This window comes from Tuber melanosporum, assembly GCF_000151645.1.
Source record: "Tuber melanosporum whole genome shotgun sequence assembly, scaffold_17, strain Mel28".
NCBI lineage: Eukaryota > Fungi > Ascomycota > Pezizomycetes > Pezizales > Tuberaceae > Tuber > Tuber melanosporum.
The window spans coordinates 1,007,544-1,027,369 of NW_003298830.1; the positions used below are offsets into that span (position 1 = coordinate 1,007,544).

Below are 19,826 nucleotides of genomic sequence, written 5' to 3' on the forward strand. Positions count from 1 at the left end.
TGTGCAGATGGATCTCAATTGTTATCTATGATGATTTTCAAAGAGGATAGTGTTCAAGAGGGCTGAATGGAAAACCTACATCTTTGTATACCAGATGAGGTCTTGGTAGGATATTCTGAGAATGGATGGACCGATGCAAAAAAGTGTCTATGATATCTCGTGCACTTCTTTGGACTAAATAGTTCATCAGTAGCTAGCAGAACCCGCTTTCGAATGCTTTTATTTGACGGCCATTCCTTTCACATTACTTGAAAGTGTCTTCTCTATTGCCTACAGTACTATGTTATTCCTTTTTGCCTACTAGCTCAAACTATACACAAATTACAGCCACTTGATGTTGCTGTATTTAGTCCACTAAAGCGAAAGTAAACAGAGGCAGTATGGGAAAGGTTTCAATGGGGAAATCATATAGTAAAGAAGGGGAACTTTTGAGATGTCTTGCAGCAGGCATGAATAGATGGTCTAACTGAAAAAAATATCCTAAGTGGATTTGAAGCAACTGGTATTTATCCCTTAAATGTACTAAAGCTTTTACAAACCCTCTCCGGCTATGATTCCTATCAGCAAAATTCAGAAAACCCTACCACCATTTCACCTTTATTTGAACCTAGAACACCTAAAACTGAGTCAGAGATCACTCAACTGGAAAGCTTTACTCAAAGCAGAATTTCTCGAAACACCCCACGCTCTCAAGATGCCTGTGCTGCTATCTGCTCCCTTGTCCACTTGGCCTCATTTTACTGTTCTACTTTAAATCTACAAGATAAAGCTGAACAGAAAAAGCAACAGTACATCATAGAGGAAGGTCTTAATTCTGGTAGAAAGGGCAGGAAAAGAATTAAGGTAGATAACTCTGATATTTCTGCTAATGATATATGAAGAAGTTAATTTATACCAATTACAATGGAAAAGAAAAGCAAGCAAAAACTAGTTTAGATTATTATACATACTTGTATACTAGTACATCTACTAAGCTTACAGAAATAGCTAGTAAACTAAAGCAGCAGTAGGAAAGGGGAAAAAAATGGGCATAAGAGTAAGAGGTACAAATCTGTGGTTCAATTGGAAATTGAAGAAAAAGGATTAGAGGAAAAGCTTGAAAAATACAAATGGTTAATGAAAGAAAAGGAACTAGAGTACCAGAAGTTGGGAACAGAAAAGAAAAATGCTCTAGTTACGGTGAAGAATTTTGATTTTAAAGATGGTGAAGGTGAGGAGAAAAGGCTGGAGGAGGAACCCCTTAGTGTTGAGGTTGAGGATGATGAGAATACCTGTTCATAATTGATGTTGAGCAATACTCAATTGAGTTGTTTCATGTCACCATGTGTTTTGGCTCACCATGGGGTATGTTATTTAATGAACATATTTCTTTCTCCTACAATGCTTCCCCAACATACAATTTTGATGATGGAGTAATTTCATTGAGGACATCGTTAGGACTAGAATCCCAATGGGACTAGTTTATCGTGGTATTTAAGTGGGCATTGTCCTGATATCTGTATGAACAATACCGTTTAAAATAGTATGTATCTAGTTTGCTTATGATTCTCGGCTATATAAAGTCGGCCATATCCCCCAAGCTATGATACTGGTAAGGTCCTGTTCGGAATGGCAAAAATACTGTACGAGTAGTATGATATTTCCACTTTCATGCAGTATTTTTTTTTTTTTTTTTGTTGGCTGGTGTTTGACATACGGTATCACAGATGTTGTATTATTATTATTATGCAAGAACGAATAAGTGTTAACCTGATTTAGGAAGGCTTTCAAAAAAAAAAAAAAAAAACACAACTTATCTGATACTGGTTCAATACTACTATTTTTTCGGCAAAGTATGATAATAGGCTCAGCATTGCTGATATTAGAATAACTTTTAATTATATGATAGCAGATATTGTATTGTCTGAGGAAGTACAGTACCGTATGTGCTATGATGACTGGAAAGGAATAATATGACGGCATCTGTAATTGGTCCAGCGGTGTTTGGATCGGCAAGGGCTAGAGTAAATTATTCCAAGCAGTGCCCATTCTTGGCGCGGAGACATGAGAATCAAATACATATCCATAGTCTACGGTAGTGACAAATACTATCACAGCCCCTCCTCTCACACAGCCACACGACAACGCAACGCGACCATCACCGCGCCACACCCCCACCCATCCCGTGAGGGACAACTTTATAAGCCGACCGCACCATCCTTCCGTCCGTCCATCCGTCCATCCATCCCATTCACTCACCGATCCATCACAACCCTCAAAGCAGAACAAACAAGCAAACAAACAATCGAATCGAGACAAAGTCAAAAACAACCAATGCCCCTCACATACAGCAAGCACTTCGGCGGCCGACGCTTCGGGCTCGGGGTCTCGGCGAATAAACATGGCGTCAGGCCCCATGTCAGGTTCTCGCTGTGCGGGTTGAGCTGTTTTCGTTGAGCCCAGTTGTGGGTATGGCGCTCGGAACTTTTGTTGGGGCGAGGGTACGATACGATACGGTGTTGGGAGGTCCGGGGGCTCGATTGGGTGGTGATAGGCGAGGGGAGACGGGGGGGGGGGTAATTTTAACGAACTTCTTACGATGCGGTTGCGATTCGGTTGCTTGCTTGGGGTAGATTTCATGTTTCTTCTTGCTGGGATGTTGGGCGCTGGTGAAATTGTGGTCGGAGGAGGTCGGGTGGTTTTTGCTCTCATTTTGTTGCTTCATGTTCCTGCGCTAGTGTTTACGCTACCCTACCGTGCGCGATAATACCATTCACATCGTTTCACTCCACTTCGGTGCAAGTTACAGTAATTCGACCAATTTTTTCTTATTAAGTTTGGGTAATCATTCTTAGGGGGGTGCGCGATGTGGAAAGAAAACAGAAAAAGCGAAAAAAACCCAATCATCTCAGAACAGGGCTCCCGCAGCTAAAGATTTGAGAAACGCAGAGCAAGCCAAAAATGGGGGGAGAGGGGACAGAAAAAAGAAAGGGACCACGATAGGATTAACTAAGTACTAGTCGCTCCCCCTGGTAGTTTCTTCTCATCTAACTCCTTCGTATGCTTCTCGTCCTCCACGTCCGCCATGCGGCCTTGAATCGGTGGTCTCCTCTGCCCGGTGATGTCCAGCCAGATGCTCTTAGTGGTATGCGCCATCGCATGCCTTCCCTCCCAGAGCGGATACACCCCCACGCATAGCATAGAGAAGAACAGCCAAATAATGCCAACAGAAACCCAGCCAGTGAAGAACTTCTTCGAGAATATGTAGCTAGTGCCGTAAAGCGGGAAGGGCCAGAGGACCAGCAATATCAGCGTCATCACGACGGTCGTGATTCTGGCTATCTTGGCCGCTTTCTCGAGCTTCTTCTGCTCCACCTCTTCGGTCTCGCTGCCGTTCGAGCCCGCGCGCTCACCGGGGATTAGCTCTAGGTCGATATGCGCTTCGGCTGCGATGTCGTGGTCGTCGCCTTTGCGGATTGCTCGCATGGATTCGTAGTCATAGTTGTCAATGCCAAAGATCAGGGTTAGGATTGGGATGAAAATTAGTGGGGAGAGGAGGGCCACGACGTTGCCGGCTAACATGGGGTCGCTATTGAGCAATTGTCAGAATTTGTTACGAAGCATAGTTCAAGCAGGAGGGGGGGTAAATACTTGCTCCCCGACGAACTGACGGTGATTTCACCAAACTGCTTCTTCGTGGTGACCAGCCAAGCGACAAGGCTACAGGCCAATCCGAGGATTGGCGAAAGCATGGCGGCCCATTTGTTCTGGCCTTTCCAGAGAAGAGTTAGGGATGCTGGTAGGACCGCACTAGAGACGATTACTCCCATGAGGAGGTATAGGTAGCCCATCGAGACCCCGGCATAGTAGAGTCCGGTGCTGAACGCCGCCATGAGGACGCCGAATACGACAACCATGGTGTGGGACATAATGATGAGCTTCTTGCCAGTTGCCGACGGGTTGAAATACGTCTACTCCACAATTCATTAGCATCATTATCGTAGCAAGCATGGGGAGAAGAGGAAAAACATATCGGAGCACAAACCTGATACAAATCGTAAGTAAAGATACTCGAGACAGCGATCAACTCTGCAGAGCTGGCACTAGTAACAGCCATGAAGATCAAAAGTAGCGTGCAAGCAGCACCACCCTGTCCCAGCATTGCGACTGCGGCATTGGGCAGGACCAATCCAGCTTTGACATCTGCGTCGGGCATACGATCGGGGAATGTGGGGAACGAAGGGTGATTCTCGAGAGCAAGACAAGCAAGCCCCATGGTAGTCGCGGCAAGCCATGGAATGGCGAACCAGGAAAGGCCACCGAGGACATATCCTGGAAGAGCAGAAACTGGAGAGGCTGCAATGGCCTTGTTGTAGTACCCGTTGTCGAGAAAAACGGTGCCGAAGTTGCCGACGATGTTGATGATGAAGAAGATCGCGCCCTCCTTGGAGCGCATAGTGAGGTAGCTACCTCCAGCATTGCCTGCGACGGGATGCCTGGCGGAGGCCTCAACGAGTAAGTCGTAAACCTTGCTGGGAGAGCCCAGAATGTCCGAAGTGGCATATGTTGTGAAGGCGAAAATGAGGATGACTACAAGAATTACCACGGTGTGGATATAGTCTGTCAAGAAGGTCGCCCTGTGATAACGTTAGAGTTCGAGTGCTTGTTAATGGGGACGACGAACGGGCGCTCACTTGATGCCGCCAAAGAGAGTGTATAGGACGACACCAACGGGCAAGAGAAAGCACGCAGCGGCCGTAGGCATCCCCGTCAAGGAATTGACCACGGCACTTCCTCCCGTTAACAACATGGCCGTGACCCTATGCTCCCGATTGTCTGTTAGACCTGTTTCACCGCCCCCCTCTCACTTTTGAACGCCCTTCCGAGGGACCAAGGGCACTCACAAGATGTTGGTAAAAAGTCCAAAAACCATATACGTAACATGCGTCGCGGCGCCATATCTAGCTCTAATAACCTCCAAGAAAGTGTGTGCATTGGGAGCCTTCCTCTTCAACTCAATTGCGAGGGTAGCGAACAGCAAGATCTGAACCGTTGCACCAGAGGCATACCAGAAAGGACCAGAGACACCATATTGGTAAGCAATGCCGGAGCTCTGCAGAAGGGTAGCCGCCCAAGTCCATGAAGATACGACGGCCGAGGCTACAAGACCAGTCCTGACTGTACGGCCAGCAGTACTGAACATTTCGGATGTTTGGACCTCATTTTGATACCTGAACAACCAGTCAACAACTATTGAAGGGGAAAAAAAGAAAGAGAGCCCAGGTATAGGTGTGAAGGATGCAGGTATATCAGACCTCTTGAGAGCCCAAGTAGTCCCAATCATCCCCAACGCAAAAGCAAACCCCAACCCTAGGACGATTCCATACCCAAATCCTTGGGACAAAGGTGGAGATGACATTGTAGACGCGTTTTTTATCCTTCTTCCTCCTCCTCGGTTTAACCGGGCTTAGAGTTCGCAAACAAAGTGTCGAGGGAGAGGCCGAGTGGAAATGGGCTCTGGACGGATATATAATATTTCCGAATTCTGATCTTAAAATCTACGAACAACCCGGGAACTTTTTAAGGTAACGATCTATCCACCCTGCTGTGTGTGCTCCCCCCGCCCCCTTCCATGGCACCTCACAATATAGGCCTAGATTGGCGGGGAAAACTGCTCTTCTGGGGGTGGGATTCATTAGAAGAGGGAGCAATACAGGAGAACAGATAAGGAATATGTGAATTAGCGTTAAAACAGCAGGTGACACAGCGGGGGAATTTTTCCAAAAAGGTTTTCCGGCCCGCAAAATTTGACTCCACCGCTCTCCCTTATCTACAGGTATCGCTCGCTCACTAGACTTGTTCCATACGGTATCCAGGTTGCGACTAATTCTGGTTTGCAAACTATGTCTCGCGTGAATTTCCTGACGATAAGATCTATGGCTGGGGATGGCTTGAGCTGACAGCGCCAAGCTGGTACAATGTCTGGGAACGGGTAATTAGTAAAATCCATAACATCTCAGAAAACTCCCAAGTGCCTTTTGGAAAGCTACTGACAGAAATAATAGGCCCGAGCAAGCGAGATGAAAAGAGGACCGGTGAATGGCCCCCTCCGCCGAACGAACAATGTCTTCTCGGCGTCCTGCGATGGAATTGCGGGAAATGATCGAGTAAAGACACCTTCGGCCTTATCTCGCGCCTGCGGGCGGAAAGTTAACGAAAAAGAGGGGGATCGGTCACAAACCGCCTGCTTACTGCAGGGTAGGAATGATACAGTTCACGCGAGAATCGGATCAACGGTACAATCATAGCGTGTCAGAACCTGGAACCCAGAATTCAGTCTCGATCCATACGAGTATACTGTACCCGTACCGTATTTCAACACGGGAATTAGAACGTGGTAACCAGTGGGGAGAACATTCTGATAAAAGCTTACCAGAAGCTTAAACCTAATAAAATGGTTTGGTTAAATTCAAATGTACGGTACTCCACTACCGGTACCATTACCCCACGAAAGAAGAAAGCAGCTTAAACCACCAAAGAAATTACTTGATAGGTTTTATAATCCCCACCATCGCGTGCCCGTATCCCCAATCCAACAAAGGTGAGAAAAGGAGGGGGTGGGAAAAAGCAAATAAAGTTTACCCCAACAACTCAACTGCAGCAAATCCAAGATAGAGCCAACTACAAGCCGGCACCCCACCGCGTTCATTTGAGCCCCCAAGCAATACAAGCATGAAGTAAGGGAAGAAGGGGAAAAAAAAAGAAAAAGAAAAAGAAAAAGAAAAAAACTATCCCCAGAAAATGGTTGCTCGGAACTCTTTCGCCTAGAATCCACGTATCGATCACCATGTGCCCGGCTCCCTGTGCTGGTCTCTATGGCCTCGTTTACTTATGTTGCGGCTGGGGCGGAGCCGCTGGTGCACCCTGCGATTGCATGCCAATGAGTTGCTCCTTACTCCTGTTCTCCCTATCAGTATAAATTTGACTTCCCACATCCTGGAACAAAAAAACAAGAGCGAGGGGACAAACGTCGATTGGTGATATTGGCAGATAGTGCATCTCAATTCCTATATAATACCAGTCATCAGCCTTTGCCTGGACAGTCATCCGCCGTCACAGGCTGGGGGAAACCGACCTCTCCCCAGCTAAGGGGGATAATAGGAATGAAGCAGAAGGTAAAGAAGTTCCTACGCTTAATCGCGACAACTATACTCGGGTAATAGATATTATATTAGTATTCAACATCCCAAGCATTCCGCTTGCCGCGAGATAGATCTAGGGGCAAAACAAACCCGAGGAATTGTGACACCTCTGCAGGGAAAATTAGCATTTCACAAAATAGCCTTACATTTTTCGAGCGAGTAGGCGTACCGGACAGACAACGCGAATATGTTCAAATCCCTTGAGAGCTCCGGAGAAGTCTTGGGTTCCACAGGTAAAGAAGAAGAACATGGTTGCGGTCCTGGTACTGGTGTTTGAATGGAGTTGGAATGAGTGCGCTCGAGGGTGATGTTTGTTCTATGAGATGGGGTTGTGTGGTGATTCTAATATGATGGTTTGCTCCTGTCATAAGTTCGGACCACTCTTCTTGTCGTAGTGGCGGAGCGACTCCAAGCCAGCTACCGCGCAATTCGCCCAGCCTTCCTATCATATCTTGGCTTGTCCTGCATAATTATTTTTAGATAAATGTGGCGTTGTACGGACTTTCTGTGGCATCTGTGGCGCTCTTCCCACCTCAAAACCAAACCATCACCAATCTCCTCCACCACTGCCTGAACAAATCCGGAAAAAGGACTTCTTTTTTGAAGGTAAGCAATTCCTCCCACCTCCCCACTCATCAAGTTAATTTCTGATGAAAGGTCTTTAAAAAGCAAACCATCACACATCTTCTTTGCCACTCTGAGAACAAACCTACAAAAGGGACATTTTTTTGAGGGCAAATATTTCTCTCGTTTCCCTCTCACCTACAGTGGTTAACAGCTAATGAAACACGGGCCTTTGAAAAGAAAACCGTCACTCCCCCGCTCCACTAATGCCAAAGCGGGCCCGCGGGAGAGAATTGCAGTATCTTTTACAGGAAAACAATCCTCTCCCTTCGCTCTCACCAAATTCGCCGCTAATAAAACATAAGATTCATCAGGGCCGTCTATCACGAAAGGTTAACATTCCACTTCTGGTTTCTTGTGTTCTCTATTGCCCTATCTCAACGCACTATCTCGTACTCGTCCTAGGCAAGAAGCATCCGTAAACAGGAGTTGGCGAAATATATGGCGAAAAGTCCGTGTGTATATGGGCGCTCAAACAAATTCCTGACTCGTATTTTCGAATCCTTCTTCCCTGGGACGAATATATCCGTCTTTGTCCCCCGGATCGATGGATTTCTTATTTGGTACCCAGTACGGTCGCACCCGCTACGAAAGAACTCTTTATACCGGAAACCTCGCTATTGCGAACAAACGAAAAATCCGGAACGCTTGGCGTTCCTCATCCCGGTGTGTGCACTGTATCTATACTAGTACCAGTATAGCCCCTCTACCAGGTTAAGTCGCACCTCGTCATACTTGTAACGAACGCCAAGAGTTTCGGCTTTTTCGTTCATTATAGCGAGGTGCGACTGTAGTATATCATTCTGACTTGCCCAACTCTCCTGCCCTGATACAAACTGATACCTCTGTGATTAGAAACAAAACCCTTACTTGGACACTGCATTGGATATTCTATTGTTGCCTCCAATCGTCAACCCAAATCCGCAACATAATATGGGCGTAGTCCCAGGTCCGCCCGCCATTGCTGAAGTTGACCTTGATATCGACGACAAATACACCATTTATCAGACACTTACTGTACGAGAATACCGTGTGAACATGCATTCAAGTTCACATGCTTGAAATTATCGGGGAAATGCAAGCGGTATTGTCGGATCTTCCCTGTCCTTATATTGCATTTCTTAAAACACTGGTTACTGCTCTGCCGAGTTTCAACACTTTCCAAAAGTCGAGCGTGAAGAAGAGATATTGTGAATCTCTGGGGATTTTAGTTACCCGGTTTTCATCCGGACAACACTAAAATTTAATAGTTTTATAAAACCTCTTCGGCCTTTATAAGGTAGCTATTACGAACGTGGATAAGGAGTTGCGAGCAGTCGGCGTAACAACATACAAACCTAGCTATACAATGTATATCAACTCTTGTATAATACGGAAGGAGGAAACAGTCTTCTGCCCTTTGCAAGGAGATTTCCGCCAAACGATTAGTCTACCCTCACGATCGAGTGTGCAGTTTCTGAATGTTTCGGTCACCTTCGTTTTGCTGCTAGCTGGTGGCTTAGACAGAACAACTCTGCAACAGGGTCAGGCACCGTTCGAGCCCTCGGAATGTGTTAATAAACTTCCGATTGATTGTTCGGTTACTCCTGCGATCCTAACTGGCCCCGTTCCCTTTTTCATCATGACCTTCGAAGACCTTTTGTTGCGGCCCAGAACTGGTAACGGAAGCGATTTATGGTTTACTGCTGATGATATTCAGTTCATCGCAGTTGCCTTTCGGGCAAGCTTATGATTATTGGTTTTTCATTATTACTCCCTCGTTTCCTGACTTGTTCATTTACTTAGGGCCTGCTTGGATACAACCATTCCGTTCCACTATCGTACCCCACACAAAGCAACGGTTTCAAAACGGAAGGGCGAGCATCTTTTGTATGGGGAACGGTCGCGGGACGGAACGGGGTACGGGAAATCACGAGACGTTTGCGCTTTTTGATAAATCCTCACCGAATGGAAATCGGTCCTGTGCTTGATTACCCTATTTTTAATAGCAATCTATTACAGTATGCTACCGCGCCCAAAGTCTCAGCTCCACGTGATCACCATCCCCCGGCTGCCTTCTTGCCAGTATTAGTTCCTCTTTCTAGGCTGTAAATGTCCCTAAATTTCAGTATTTGTTAGTGTAAAATTATTATTTCCTATGATACATTATTTCCCCACAGAGGAGACGGCACTTAAGTATCTGACAGGTTTTCGGGGGATAGGTTGCCCGGGGGAGGGCATAAAAGAAAACCTATCATGGCAGTTAACTTTTCTGTCCCTACCATGGACTGTTACTGTGAAAAACTCCCCATCTCAATCAGCATGATAGGGGGGTTGAATGGGCGTGTGTATTTTCAGAATTGAAACAAATATTAATCCATAAACCGGAGGAGATATATTGTTCCGTGTACCTGAGTTGGAAATAAGGTAAGTATCATGAGTTATCACTCACCTTCTTTTTTGGCACCCCCTCTTCTGCCAAGCCTATTGATTCCCTAATTTCCATCCTCCTGTTACTTCCACGAGATCCGGTCTCCCAAAGGGCCAGCGATAACGGAGGTTTATGATAAATTGTGCTGCAATGCTCGCAGGGCCGAGTTGAAACCGGATGGATGGATGGATGCCCGAGGGCGGAAATTTCTATATCAGACAAAGTGCTCAGATTCAACTCGTCTGCGTAAATTAAGTGCCAGTACGGTACCATACTCGTACAGTAGCACCGGTATTGGGGATCAGCAATGTGACCCAGCGTATGCTGTGAGTCGGTCGCTCAGACAGGAAGTACCGGTGCAATGACAAATAGCGTAATGTTGACATGACATGACTAAAAATCACATAAAATATCATTTCTTCCACAAGAGGTGATTGGTTTTCAAAAAACCAAGAGAAGAAAAAAGAAATAGTAGACGTTCACACAAGGTTGTACGGTATCATAATTACTCGTACTGGAGTAGATAAAAACTCCACAGCCCATCATCCTTTCTCAAGCCAGAAAAGCCAAGCCAGGAATTGGCACCAACGGGGCAAAGGAGAAAAAAAAGGCCCGTCCAAATAAGTATGATAATATTATGATATGATACTTGGAACAGCAGCCGTGCGGCCACACCATCTGTGCAGCCCAACCAACCGCCCAATAATATGGTGATAACCCAACCGCAACAAGCCACAAACATCTGCCCGAACTCCGTTAGGGGACCAACTCAATTCGAAACAACAACCCTGGTCTTGCGCTACGAAATCAATTCCTTGAAGAACCAGTGCCCAAGGATCAGTTGGTTGCTTTCTGTTATAGGAGTGTTTGGACTTTCCCCACACGGAATCACACGGTTGGATGAAAATTGTTTATGATAATATAGGTTGTGAGGTGAGGAAGTAAGAGCAAAAGACTTGGCTTGCGGCGGTACTGTACTTACGAGTACCGTACTCCTACAGTACTCGAGTAGATGGTGTGTGGATGTGGATCTTGAGCTATCGTTGGAACTGGGGGTTGGTCGAGAGGGTACAACTACTCGAGTACGGTAGTCTGGTGGGCGAGGGGGAGGTCGAGTATCATGCCGGCGCTGTACGAGTACCTGTGCGGTATCTGCCTGTCGTGTTATCCCTGAGTATGATGCAGGTGACGACCGGAGCCCTGCTCGGAGATCTGGAGGAAAATCACCATCTAAACCACAATAGGCTTAGCAGACGCAGGTTAATGAGATCCAGCAAACCTAGCCTCCCTAAGCTATACCGGTACTCTGTCCGGAAAACAACATTCGGAGAGATCCGAGGGGGGGCTGATGGGGAGATGAGTGGAGTTACCGAGGGCTAAAAGGACCGCATGGCACCCACCGCCAGTCTTTCCGAAGGACGGACGGCCCCGCACAACCGCATGTGACACCCCTGGCCGGAGCGCCGGGGACCACAGTCCTGTACGAGTACGAGTAACAGTTACGAGCGCAGTTACCGGTAACTCCCGGCCACGCTTGGGATCATTAAAATTGCATAACCAGATCCACCATGACCAATACCATCAGACCGGCCTTGGTACTCCCCAGTTATTAGGAGCCGGTCCCCCCCCCACGTTATCCATCCGACCGCTTGATACTTGTTGTATTTTTACTTATCGAGACAGCAAGTGTGGATGGTCCCCGCACCCCCGGGCGCGCCGGCGGCCTCCGCCAGAGCTAAAAGTCTCTTGTGCAGGCTCCGGGACATTGGTGGTGGAATGGGCCGGCTACCGGCAATTAGAGGGGTTAGCAGGTACTCGAGTAGTTTGTAACCTCGGGCAATACTTGTAGATGTGAGCGGGAAAGCGCATCTCCTCGATACTGTAGAAGAAATTTTTATGTTATGATATCAGCTCCCCCCCTCCTAATTCAAGAAATCAAGACTTCCTGCCGCGAGCATTATCGACACCCGTTCCCTGGCTTCCCCCAGGACCGATCCCCCTTCAGGAAATGGTCGGTATCGCATGGATAGAAGAAGTCATCTGAATCGAAGACTCAACTTTCCGCTCTTTATCTGCCCTCCTAGATTTACCATCATTCAGAGCAAAGGCCCTCCTCCCATGCCCTCCAAATCCACAGGACATGGGGGGAAAGCAACAAAAGAGCCCACGCATATATGATAGCGCAAAAGAGTGGCCAACCCTACGGAAAATTCACCCCCTACAACGCCCGCTACGTGTGCGCCGGGTTAAGCCCAACACCAAGGCTGCTACGATACCGTAAATACCACTTAGCCCTGTTTTCAACAATTAAACGAGGTGGATCACTCGACGTGGTGGAGTATTTAGCGAACAACACCTGCAGTTGGACGCACCCGGCATGCCTGCGTGTGAAATATCACAGATCCTCCCGGACAAATGGCGAGCGTGGATCCACCGGGTCTCGGATGTTTCCAGGAGGTCGCAAGTCTGCGCGAATTCTTCTGCCCAGGAAATCAGATTCCATCCCTAGACACCTCCCACTAAAATGCTGAGGAAACCGGCAATGGTCGCATCCAAGACGGAACTTCCACGAACTCGATAACCCAACGAAGCCAGGGAAGCCCTGACGGGGATCCTCCCCGCAGCTTTTAGAGCGCTAGTGCCGCCGTGGTGCGTACTAGGGTATCGTCGTGCGGCGTGGCCTCGTGAGTGGATCTGCGACGGTACCTTTTTAGTGGATGGCTATATACGCCGCGGCAGGTATCATAGCTAGCCTGACATTAACAAGCCCGTAGCTCCAACATCAGAAAGTTTGACAGAAATCTGCAGTACTGGAAGGTGCGGTACAGCGCCTGAACTGGGGGGGGGGGTTTGCCAGATCGGTGCGTGTTGTGGTGTGTAGTGTACGGTACAATGGGAATCTCAACCCAGGACTATCAAGGCCAGCGTTAGATAAAATAATACTCGAGTAGCTCTGGCGCACCCTTAAATCCTCCACCACCGGGGGCCGGGGGAGGGGGGTGTGGCGCGTTTGTGTCATCGAGGGGGTTGTGCGCAACGGGAATACAGTATTTTTCCAAAATCTAAATATCTCTCCTCTCCCCTACCAGTGACCACTCAGAATGTACTCGTAAATGAACAACCAACCCCATAACTCGCAAAAGTGTGGTCCTGGACAATCAATGTGATAATCACCAACACGCCGTATCCCAACGAATGAACACCTTCCAGTGGCTTCACGAATCAGCCCGCATCGCCGGGATAGTGCCCCAACTGATAACCCAACTACAAAATACAGTATACAGCGCCCCAACAACTTGTCCTAAACTTTCGCGAATAAAGCATCCAAAATCTAGGTGATCACCAATAATCACTGCGAAACCACTCACTCCCCCGCCCCCCCCCGACCAACAACACCTTGCTTACCCTACTTTTCGTATAAATAACCCCGCAAGCACCTACCCCGAAGCTCTTGTAAATGCCAGCAGAGGTGTTGGCCGAAGAGGGCTAACGGGGGTGGAATTCGGCCGGGAGAAGATGGTATATAGTCGAGGGGCTGGCTGGACTGGATTGCTATTGCTGGGGTTTTCCGCTGTAGGGGCGAGTGAGCGATTGTGGAGGTGTCGTGGGGGTCATTCATGCTTGAAGGTTATGCTTTCGGCGGTATCGGCTGGGGGCAAAATATGTATCATAACTTGGGTGATATTTTTGCATGTGGTGGTTTGCCCAATGTGGGGGATGGCTCACAGGTTTTTCACTGAGGGGTGTTCACACGTGCCTGTTTAGGCTATGTTAACTCGAGTACTCGGGGTTGGGGACTACTTCTTGTTCACCGATGTTCGCTAAGTAAGAGCGGTCGTGGAGGTGGTGGGGGCGATGTATGGTATGGGAGATTTGCACTACGATGGATACTGCAGGGCTGAGATACGGCAAGATCAGATGTCACGTTGGTACCGGTATCCTAGCAGCCGATGCCGCCTTATTATGAAACCCGATCATGTTTCTGCCACCCATTGGGTAAAACTCTTAAATCTGCCGAGTTCTTTATAAAGGTCACTCACAATCACAATGCAATGTGCGAAGGACATCGGTTGATCCCAGCATAAAGGTGATTTCCTTTGCTCTATCAAAAAAAAAAAAAAAAAAAAAAAAAACCTTGCCCCCCACACAAACGGGGCAGTACCATTTGTCTGAGAAAAGAAAATACGAGACACCTCCCTTCCTTCTACCGCTCCCTAAGCAAAGATTGGGAGAGTTCCCAAGTACTGCAGACAAAATAGTGGTAAGAATTCATGCTGCTTACGAGATACAGTGAAAGATTATTGCAACTCACGTCAATTGGGTTATTGAATCTCAGACTCTTGTCCAGACCAGAGATAGCCTGAATCTCTGACTCCTCCAAATCGAACGAGGTGACATCCAAGTTCTGCAAGAGCCTGTCTCGGTTGTTGCTCTTAGGGATGACGGCGAGGCCCCTTTGTGTCGGCCATCTCAGCAGAACTTGTGCCGGAGTCTTGTCATGCTTCTTAGCAATGGCGGTGATGGTAGGGTGCTCGAAGAGAGTGGGGGTATCGAAAGCCTTTTTCCAATCAAGCTCGCGGAAACTGGCGGGGCCAAATGAGGAGTATCCTGTCACGGCAATCCCCTCAGATTTGGCTAGGCGGATAAGGTCGGGCTGAACGAGGTATGGGTGGTGCTCGATCTGTAGGACGGCGGGCCGAATGCGGCAGTAACGAAGCAGGTCAAGAATCAGCGCGCCCTGGAAATTTGAAATTCCAACATTCTTAACCAGACCCTCATCGACGAGCTCCTCCATCGCCCGCCAAGTCTCCTGGATTGGTGCCCCGATAGGCTTGATAGAACCATCCGGTGTTTTCCAGCCGCTTGGGTAGCTCACGGCGGGATCAACATATTCAAGGGCGATAGCTATCAAGCTAGTGTTAGAACGGGCACATCGAGGTGTGGGCAATCCCCGAGAGTGGAAACATACGGAAATGGATAAGGAAAAGATCAAAGTATTCCAAGCCCCACCATTCCAACTGCGTCTTGGTAATGGGCTTGACACGCTCGCTCTCGTGGAAGGTGTTCCAGAGCTTGGACGCAATGAAAAGATCTTCACGCTTCACGAGTCCCTCATCGATGGCGCGCTTCACACCCTGGCCAGCCTCCTTCTCATTTCCGTAGTCTGTTCCGCATATGTCAGCCCTGCAATCAAAAGAGGGGATTGGGGAAAACACACACCAAAAGCACCATCAAACAATCTATAACCGGTCTTTATCGCGTGATAGACAGTGTCGGCGCAGGTCTCGTTGGTGACTTTCCAGAGACCGAAACCGACCTGAGGCATCTCCTGCCCCGTAGGTTGAAGTTTGATAGTAGGAACGTTGACCATTTCGAATGGGTGTGAGGGTTGAGTGAGGATAATTTTGCTGATTATCGGGTCTTCACTGTTGGTGATGTCAGAGTTGGGACTAGTCCGCAAAGGGAAGCCTATAGGAATTAACTATTGCCTGGGGAGGAGACAAGCAAATAGTGCGAAGATGTGAATAGATATATGAAGGAGGGGAGCAGCAGGGAGGGCTTATTATATACAAGTCCCTACTCTAGACCTTGAAGGTACACAGGAACCTTGGATGCTTAGGTGAAGCGGTAAATTATGGAAACTGCAAAGTGTAGATTGTGTGCGCATCTAATGAGGAGCGAATCAACTATCTTTCAAGCCGAGCTGCTCGCATATAGGGTCACCGCGGTGGGGCCTACCTGCCTGGTTTGTTTCCTTGCAGCGGGGCACTAGCACCCTTGACGGGCCATCCCCTCAGTAGTCACTTCAAGACACCAACAAAAATTCCATGAACGCCCCCCCGCAGTATTCCATGTTACATTTCCCATCGCTTGCTTGGGAATAAATAGAATTGACCTGGGCTATGGACGCCGGGAGCACACCCGAAAGTTAGGATACAACGATGACTAAAGACTGAAAGTAATTGCTGGAGGTCACGATCCACGCACTAGAGCTCAAAGTTTCTCCCTGAAAGAGTAAAATGTAAAAAATCAGGATGTAAGGTAATATCAATAATAACAGCTTTTTCGGATGCTCATCTGTGGAGACTCCATCAGGCATCTCATTGTTCATTTCTTTGAGAAATAGTAAGAAATTGTCCTATCCGGGGAGGAGAGCGGGCTTGCTTAATTTTGCCTATTACCCCAGTACAGTACTACTTCCCCCCTACTACATTCAGCCAGAGCTCCACTGCAGGTATGATCCCCCCACATTTTAGGGTAGAGATTCTCATAGCATGCGGAAAGCTCCCACGACGACCGAAAAAATGTCAACTGTCCTCATTGTCCAGTTTTGGGCATATCTGATAAGGCCCAGATTCAGCATATGCATGCACCGTTAAGTGGTGTGCCCGAGCACTGTACAGGCAGTACTCGTCATATCGAAGCGTTTTTAAAAAAGGACCGCTATTGCATACCACCAAAGTTTGCCCCCCCCTCCGCTTGTATCTGGATGGTATGCAATGCAGCTCTTTTTGAAAACGCTTTGACACGGCGAGTACCAAAATACTAACCAATAGGCTAAAGCACTGCCAGCCATCCAAAAAAAAAAGTCATTTAGATTTGATCAATTACCTAATTTAATACTAATGCTCCCCGGTTCCCCAGAACTGCATACCTTTCTGCGGGTAATTGTAGGGATATCCTAAGTAATGTAGAGACAGTTGTGTTGTGCGGGGACCGCACTGTATCTACGTTTAGTCTCTCACACACGACAGTAAGCTACCCGAGCCTTTGATTAATGTGCAAATTTAGCTATTATGCATTGGCGGAATATCGATCCTTTCACCTAATATTATATATCAATGTCATGGGGGGAGAACTCGCAGAGCCATTGCAGGGGGGGGGAGTACTGGTAAATATCAACCTTAGCCGCCGAGCCTACCTCCTGGCCAGCTTCTTCAAGACAGCAGCTTGCAGGGGAACTGGGCTTGTTCGATGGAGCCGCAGTACCTCTCCACCCATACGCAGGGGTTTTTGTGCTGCGCTGGGCTTACCCAAAGCTCCTCAGAACCCGCTAGGCCAGAAGATAGTCTTTGGAAAACTCCGATATCCGATGGGAGGCGGGTCCATCGATCCTAGCAGAGGTGCGGGTGGCACAGATATTTAAGCATAATGAATTTTCCGGACTCATGGAGGGAGTTCCTTAAGGTCCGTTCTTGTGGGCGGGAGGAATGACGAGATCAACCAGGCACTATGCAGATGAGGACTCGAGCGGTGAGGTTAATGTGTAACGAGCGGGTGATGGGCAAGGGTGGTCACTTATGGGGGGGCTAAAAGGCATGGAGGAATTGGCGGGATGGTTAGCCCCATCCGCCTATGTGGGGGTATATGTATGATAGGGTCGAACACAAAGTTGCCCTTTGGAGGAGAGTCAGCCCAATCTCGACACCACTAGAACCGGACATGTCCAATATACGACACCATTAGTAGTCCACCGAGCCTGGCGTGAAGCCGACAGCTGGATGGCTCCCGTACCCGTAGACACTCAACCCTTCGTATCTTTGCCAAGCCAACAGCGAAGAAGTTTGTGGATAGCGGTGGATGGCTGGTTACCCACTTCCACCAATACGAGTAGAGTGAGGAAGCATAGGTAGATGCGCAACCGCCGGCGGAAGCGCTTGGATAGCCCGCGTCCCCCGAGCACCTGAGTAAGGACTCATTTCAGAAATGTTAGGCGTACGAACTATCGTAGCGTCATATTATACGACGCCTAGTGTTCTCAATTCCTCACCAAAATATGGTACCAGGCGATATTCAAGCATCAGGCTTTGCAAGCGCTCCCAAAACTACCATTCTCGCTACCCTCAGAGTGTTATCCGAAAACAACCTAAACAAAGCAGGTGCTATACAATACCGTGCCCTATAGTAAGCATAGTTCCGCATCGTAGGAGGGCGAGGAGACTATCACCCAAAGCAGAATACCAGTCTGGCATTCACTTCTCAGATATGCGGAGCATGCCAACTGCCAAGACCACAAAACGATCCTCAGTCAGCATTCCTAAGGCTGCAGGGAGGACCAGAGTTACTGGGATTGGGAGGTCCGAGACGCGGAGGGTTTTTCGAGAATTGTGAGGAGGATGATGTACTGTACGTGCCCCCGTCTAGGTGGGGCGGGATAGCCTTATTGGCGGTGAGAGGTCTACCGTAGCTACGCCCCTCTCCTGTTGGTCTGCTTAGGTACCGTGAGTGTCTTTTTTTTTGCTGAAGCCATTATTGGCATTATGTCTTAGCCATGGGTATGATACTTTAGGAGCTATCGTGAAGAGAGTGAGTAATGACACTTGTAGTTTGCCCCGGGAAGGACGTTTTCGTGGATGGGTGCCTTACATATCCTCCACCCTATCATACTCTCTGCCTGAGCTGTTTCCCGCCCACCCCGCACTGCGTCTTTAACTTTCCAGCTGCCAATCCCCAACACCCTCTCCAAATGCTCTAGCAGCCTCTCCCCCCTCCAGCCCAGCAAATTCGTACGGTACCCCAACCAGCGCAACCCACTGCCGCTAATCCCAAGGATATATCCCTCCCCATCTATCACGTTTCCACGCCCCCCCATCACCACACTCGCTATTGAAATCCCAACCAACCAACGATCCTCACCCGGATACCGGTAGTCTAATCACAATCCAATACCGTATTCTCACGTCAAATTGAGTATCTCCGTACAGGGTTCTTATCTCCATCCTGAAACAAAAGGCTCCCTAGAAAGCCCAGTAAACAAAAAAAAGAATAGGGAAATTGTGTTAACTTTCGCTGCCAGCCCAACAGTGGCTCACACGATCTCCCAATTCCTTTTTTGTTCACTACAAGGCTTTGTTAGGGATCATTTGCCCTGATGCGGAGTTTAGAACCTTGTGCTTGTATGATATCATACGGAGATACTCAATTTGACGAGATAATACGGCAATATTACCAACACCCCCCCCCCAGAGTAAGCAACTATGAACAAGGGTGACCAAAACATGGATTTATTCATTGGCAAACCCCTATGAACCGCCTTTACCGATGAAATCAACATGCCTAGAAATTCGCCTGCTTTTACCAAAGGTTTGGTAGACATCGTCTCTCTACCAATGTGCATGGAATCATCTGATAGTGCCGTAATTCTCATCGGAGGCATACGCCGTGGGGTCTCAGCATCAGTTGACTTTCGTGCTAGAAACTGTGCCGTATATAACTCACTGGATGCCCCGGTAATTCCTCCTGTTTAGCCATACCGGGAGGGGAGATCCAGCGGCAAAGTAGGTGGGGGAGTATTTGTATCATACTTGCAGTTGGGGTTGGTGGGGTGTGATACCGGTATTTGAGATTGTCTTTCAGAGGCTTAGAGGGCTGGTTAGCTCAGGCGGTGGCTGGCTCATGTCTTAGTTTTGGGTTTGGCATGGTGTAGGTGCGAAACAGTTGTATGGTATGATTAGTGGGTAGACTACCGTATCGGGCTCACGAGAATCTGCTCGAGAGGTTTGCTCTGGTATCGAGAACTAGCTCTGCGAATAACCATAACTTCTCCAGTCTCTGACCTCCCCATTCAATCTTTAGCTGGCAATCCCACCTCACTATAGACGGCATCCCAA

At 48.0% G+C, this 19,826-nt stretch overlaps 4 protein-coding genes; 1 reads left to right on the top strand and 3 right to left on the bottom strand.

The window, feature by feature from the left end:
• Nucleotides 1-2,788: 2,788 nt before the first annotated feature.
• GSTUM_00005094001 (uncharacterized protein) lies at nt 2,789-5,398 on the bottom strand (the record flags this gene model as incomplete). XM_002837063.2 has 6 exons in its annotated part: nt 2,789-3,568; nt 3,631-3,950; nt 4,025-4,616; nt 4,674-4,799; nt 4,884-5,210; nt 5,295-5,398. 6 exons carry the CDS (start codon nt 5,396-5,398, stop codon nt 2,989-2,991), a joined length of 2,049 nt encoding a protein of 682 aa, XP_002837109.1. The 3' UTR covers nt 2,789-2,988.
• Nucleotides 5,399-6,426: 1,028 nt separating this feature from the next.
• GSTUM_00005095001 (uncharacterized protein) lies at nt 6,427-7,505 on the bottom strand. XM_002837064.2 has 5 exons: nt 7,351-7,505; nt 7,272-7,290; nt 7,115-7,185; nt 7,009-7,046; nt 6,427-6,937 (listed from the first exon to the last, which is right to left on the bottom strand). The coding sequence occupies exons 1-5, from the start codon at nt 7,429-7,431 to the stop codon at nt 6,865-6,867; spliced, it is 282 nt and encodes a 93-aa protein (XP_002837110.1). The 5' UTR covers nt 7,432-7,505; the 3' UTR covers nt 6,427-6,864.
• Nucleotides 7,506-12,140: 4,635 nt separating this feature from the next.
• On the top strand, nt 12,141-12,778 carry GSTUM_00005096001 (uncharacterized protein). XM_002837065.2 has 1 exon: nt 12,141-12,778. Exon 1 carries the CDS (start codon nt 12,390-12,392, stop codon nt 12,744-12,746), a length of 357 nt encoding a protein of 118 aa, XP_002837111.1. The 5' UTR covers nt 12,141-12,389; the 3' UTR covers nt 12,747-12,778.
• Nucleotides 12,779-14,429: 1,651 nt separating this feature from the next.
• On the bottom strand, nt 14,430-15,586 carry GSTUM_00005097001 (uncharacterized protein; the record flags this gene model as incomplete). Its single annotated transcript, XM_002837066.1, has 4 exons — nt 14,430-14,459; nt 14,528-15,120; nt 15,185-15,379; nt 15,436-15,586. The coding sequence occupies 4 exons, from the start codon at nt 15,584-15,586 to the stop codon at nt 14,430-14,432; spliced, it is 969 nt and encodes a 322-aa protein (XP_002837112.1).
• Nucleotides 15,587-19,826: the final 4,240 nt, after the last annotated feature.

Coding starts and splice junctions, on each gene's coding strand:
- GSTUM_00005095001 (XM_002837064.2), bottom strand. CDS start 7,431: ATGTTCTTCTTCTTTACCTGTGGAACCCAAGACTTCTCCGGAGCTCTC. Junction 7,047..7,114: donor TCCCCCTTAGCTGGGGAGAG/GTCGGTTTCCCC, acceptor GGTATTATATAG/GAATTGAGATGCACTATCTG. Junction 6,938..7,008: donor TGCCAATATCACCAATCGAC/GTTTGTCCCCTC, acceptor TAGGGAGAACAG/GAGTAAGGAGCAACTCATTG.
- GSTUM_00005096001 (XM_002837065.2), top strand. CDS start 12,390: ATGATAGCGCAAAAGAGTGGCCAACCCTACGGAAAATTCACCCCCTAC.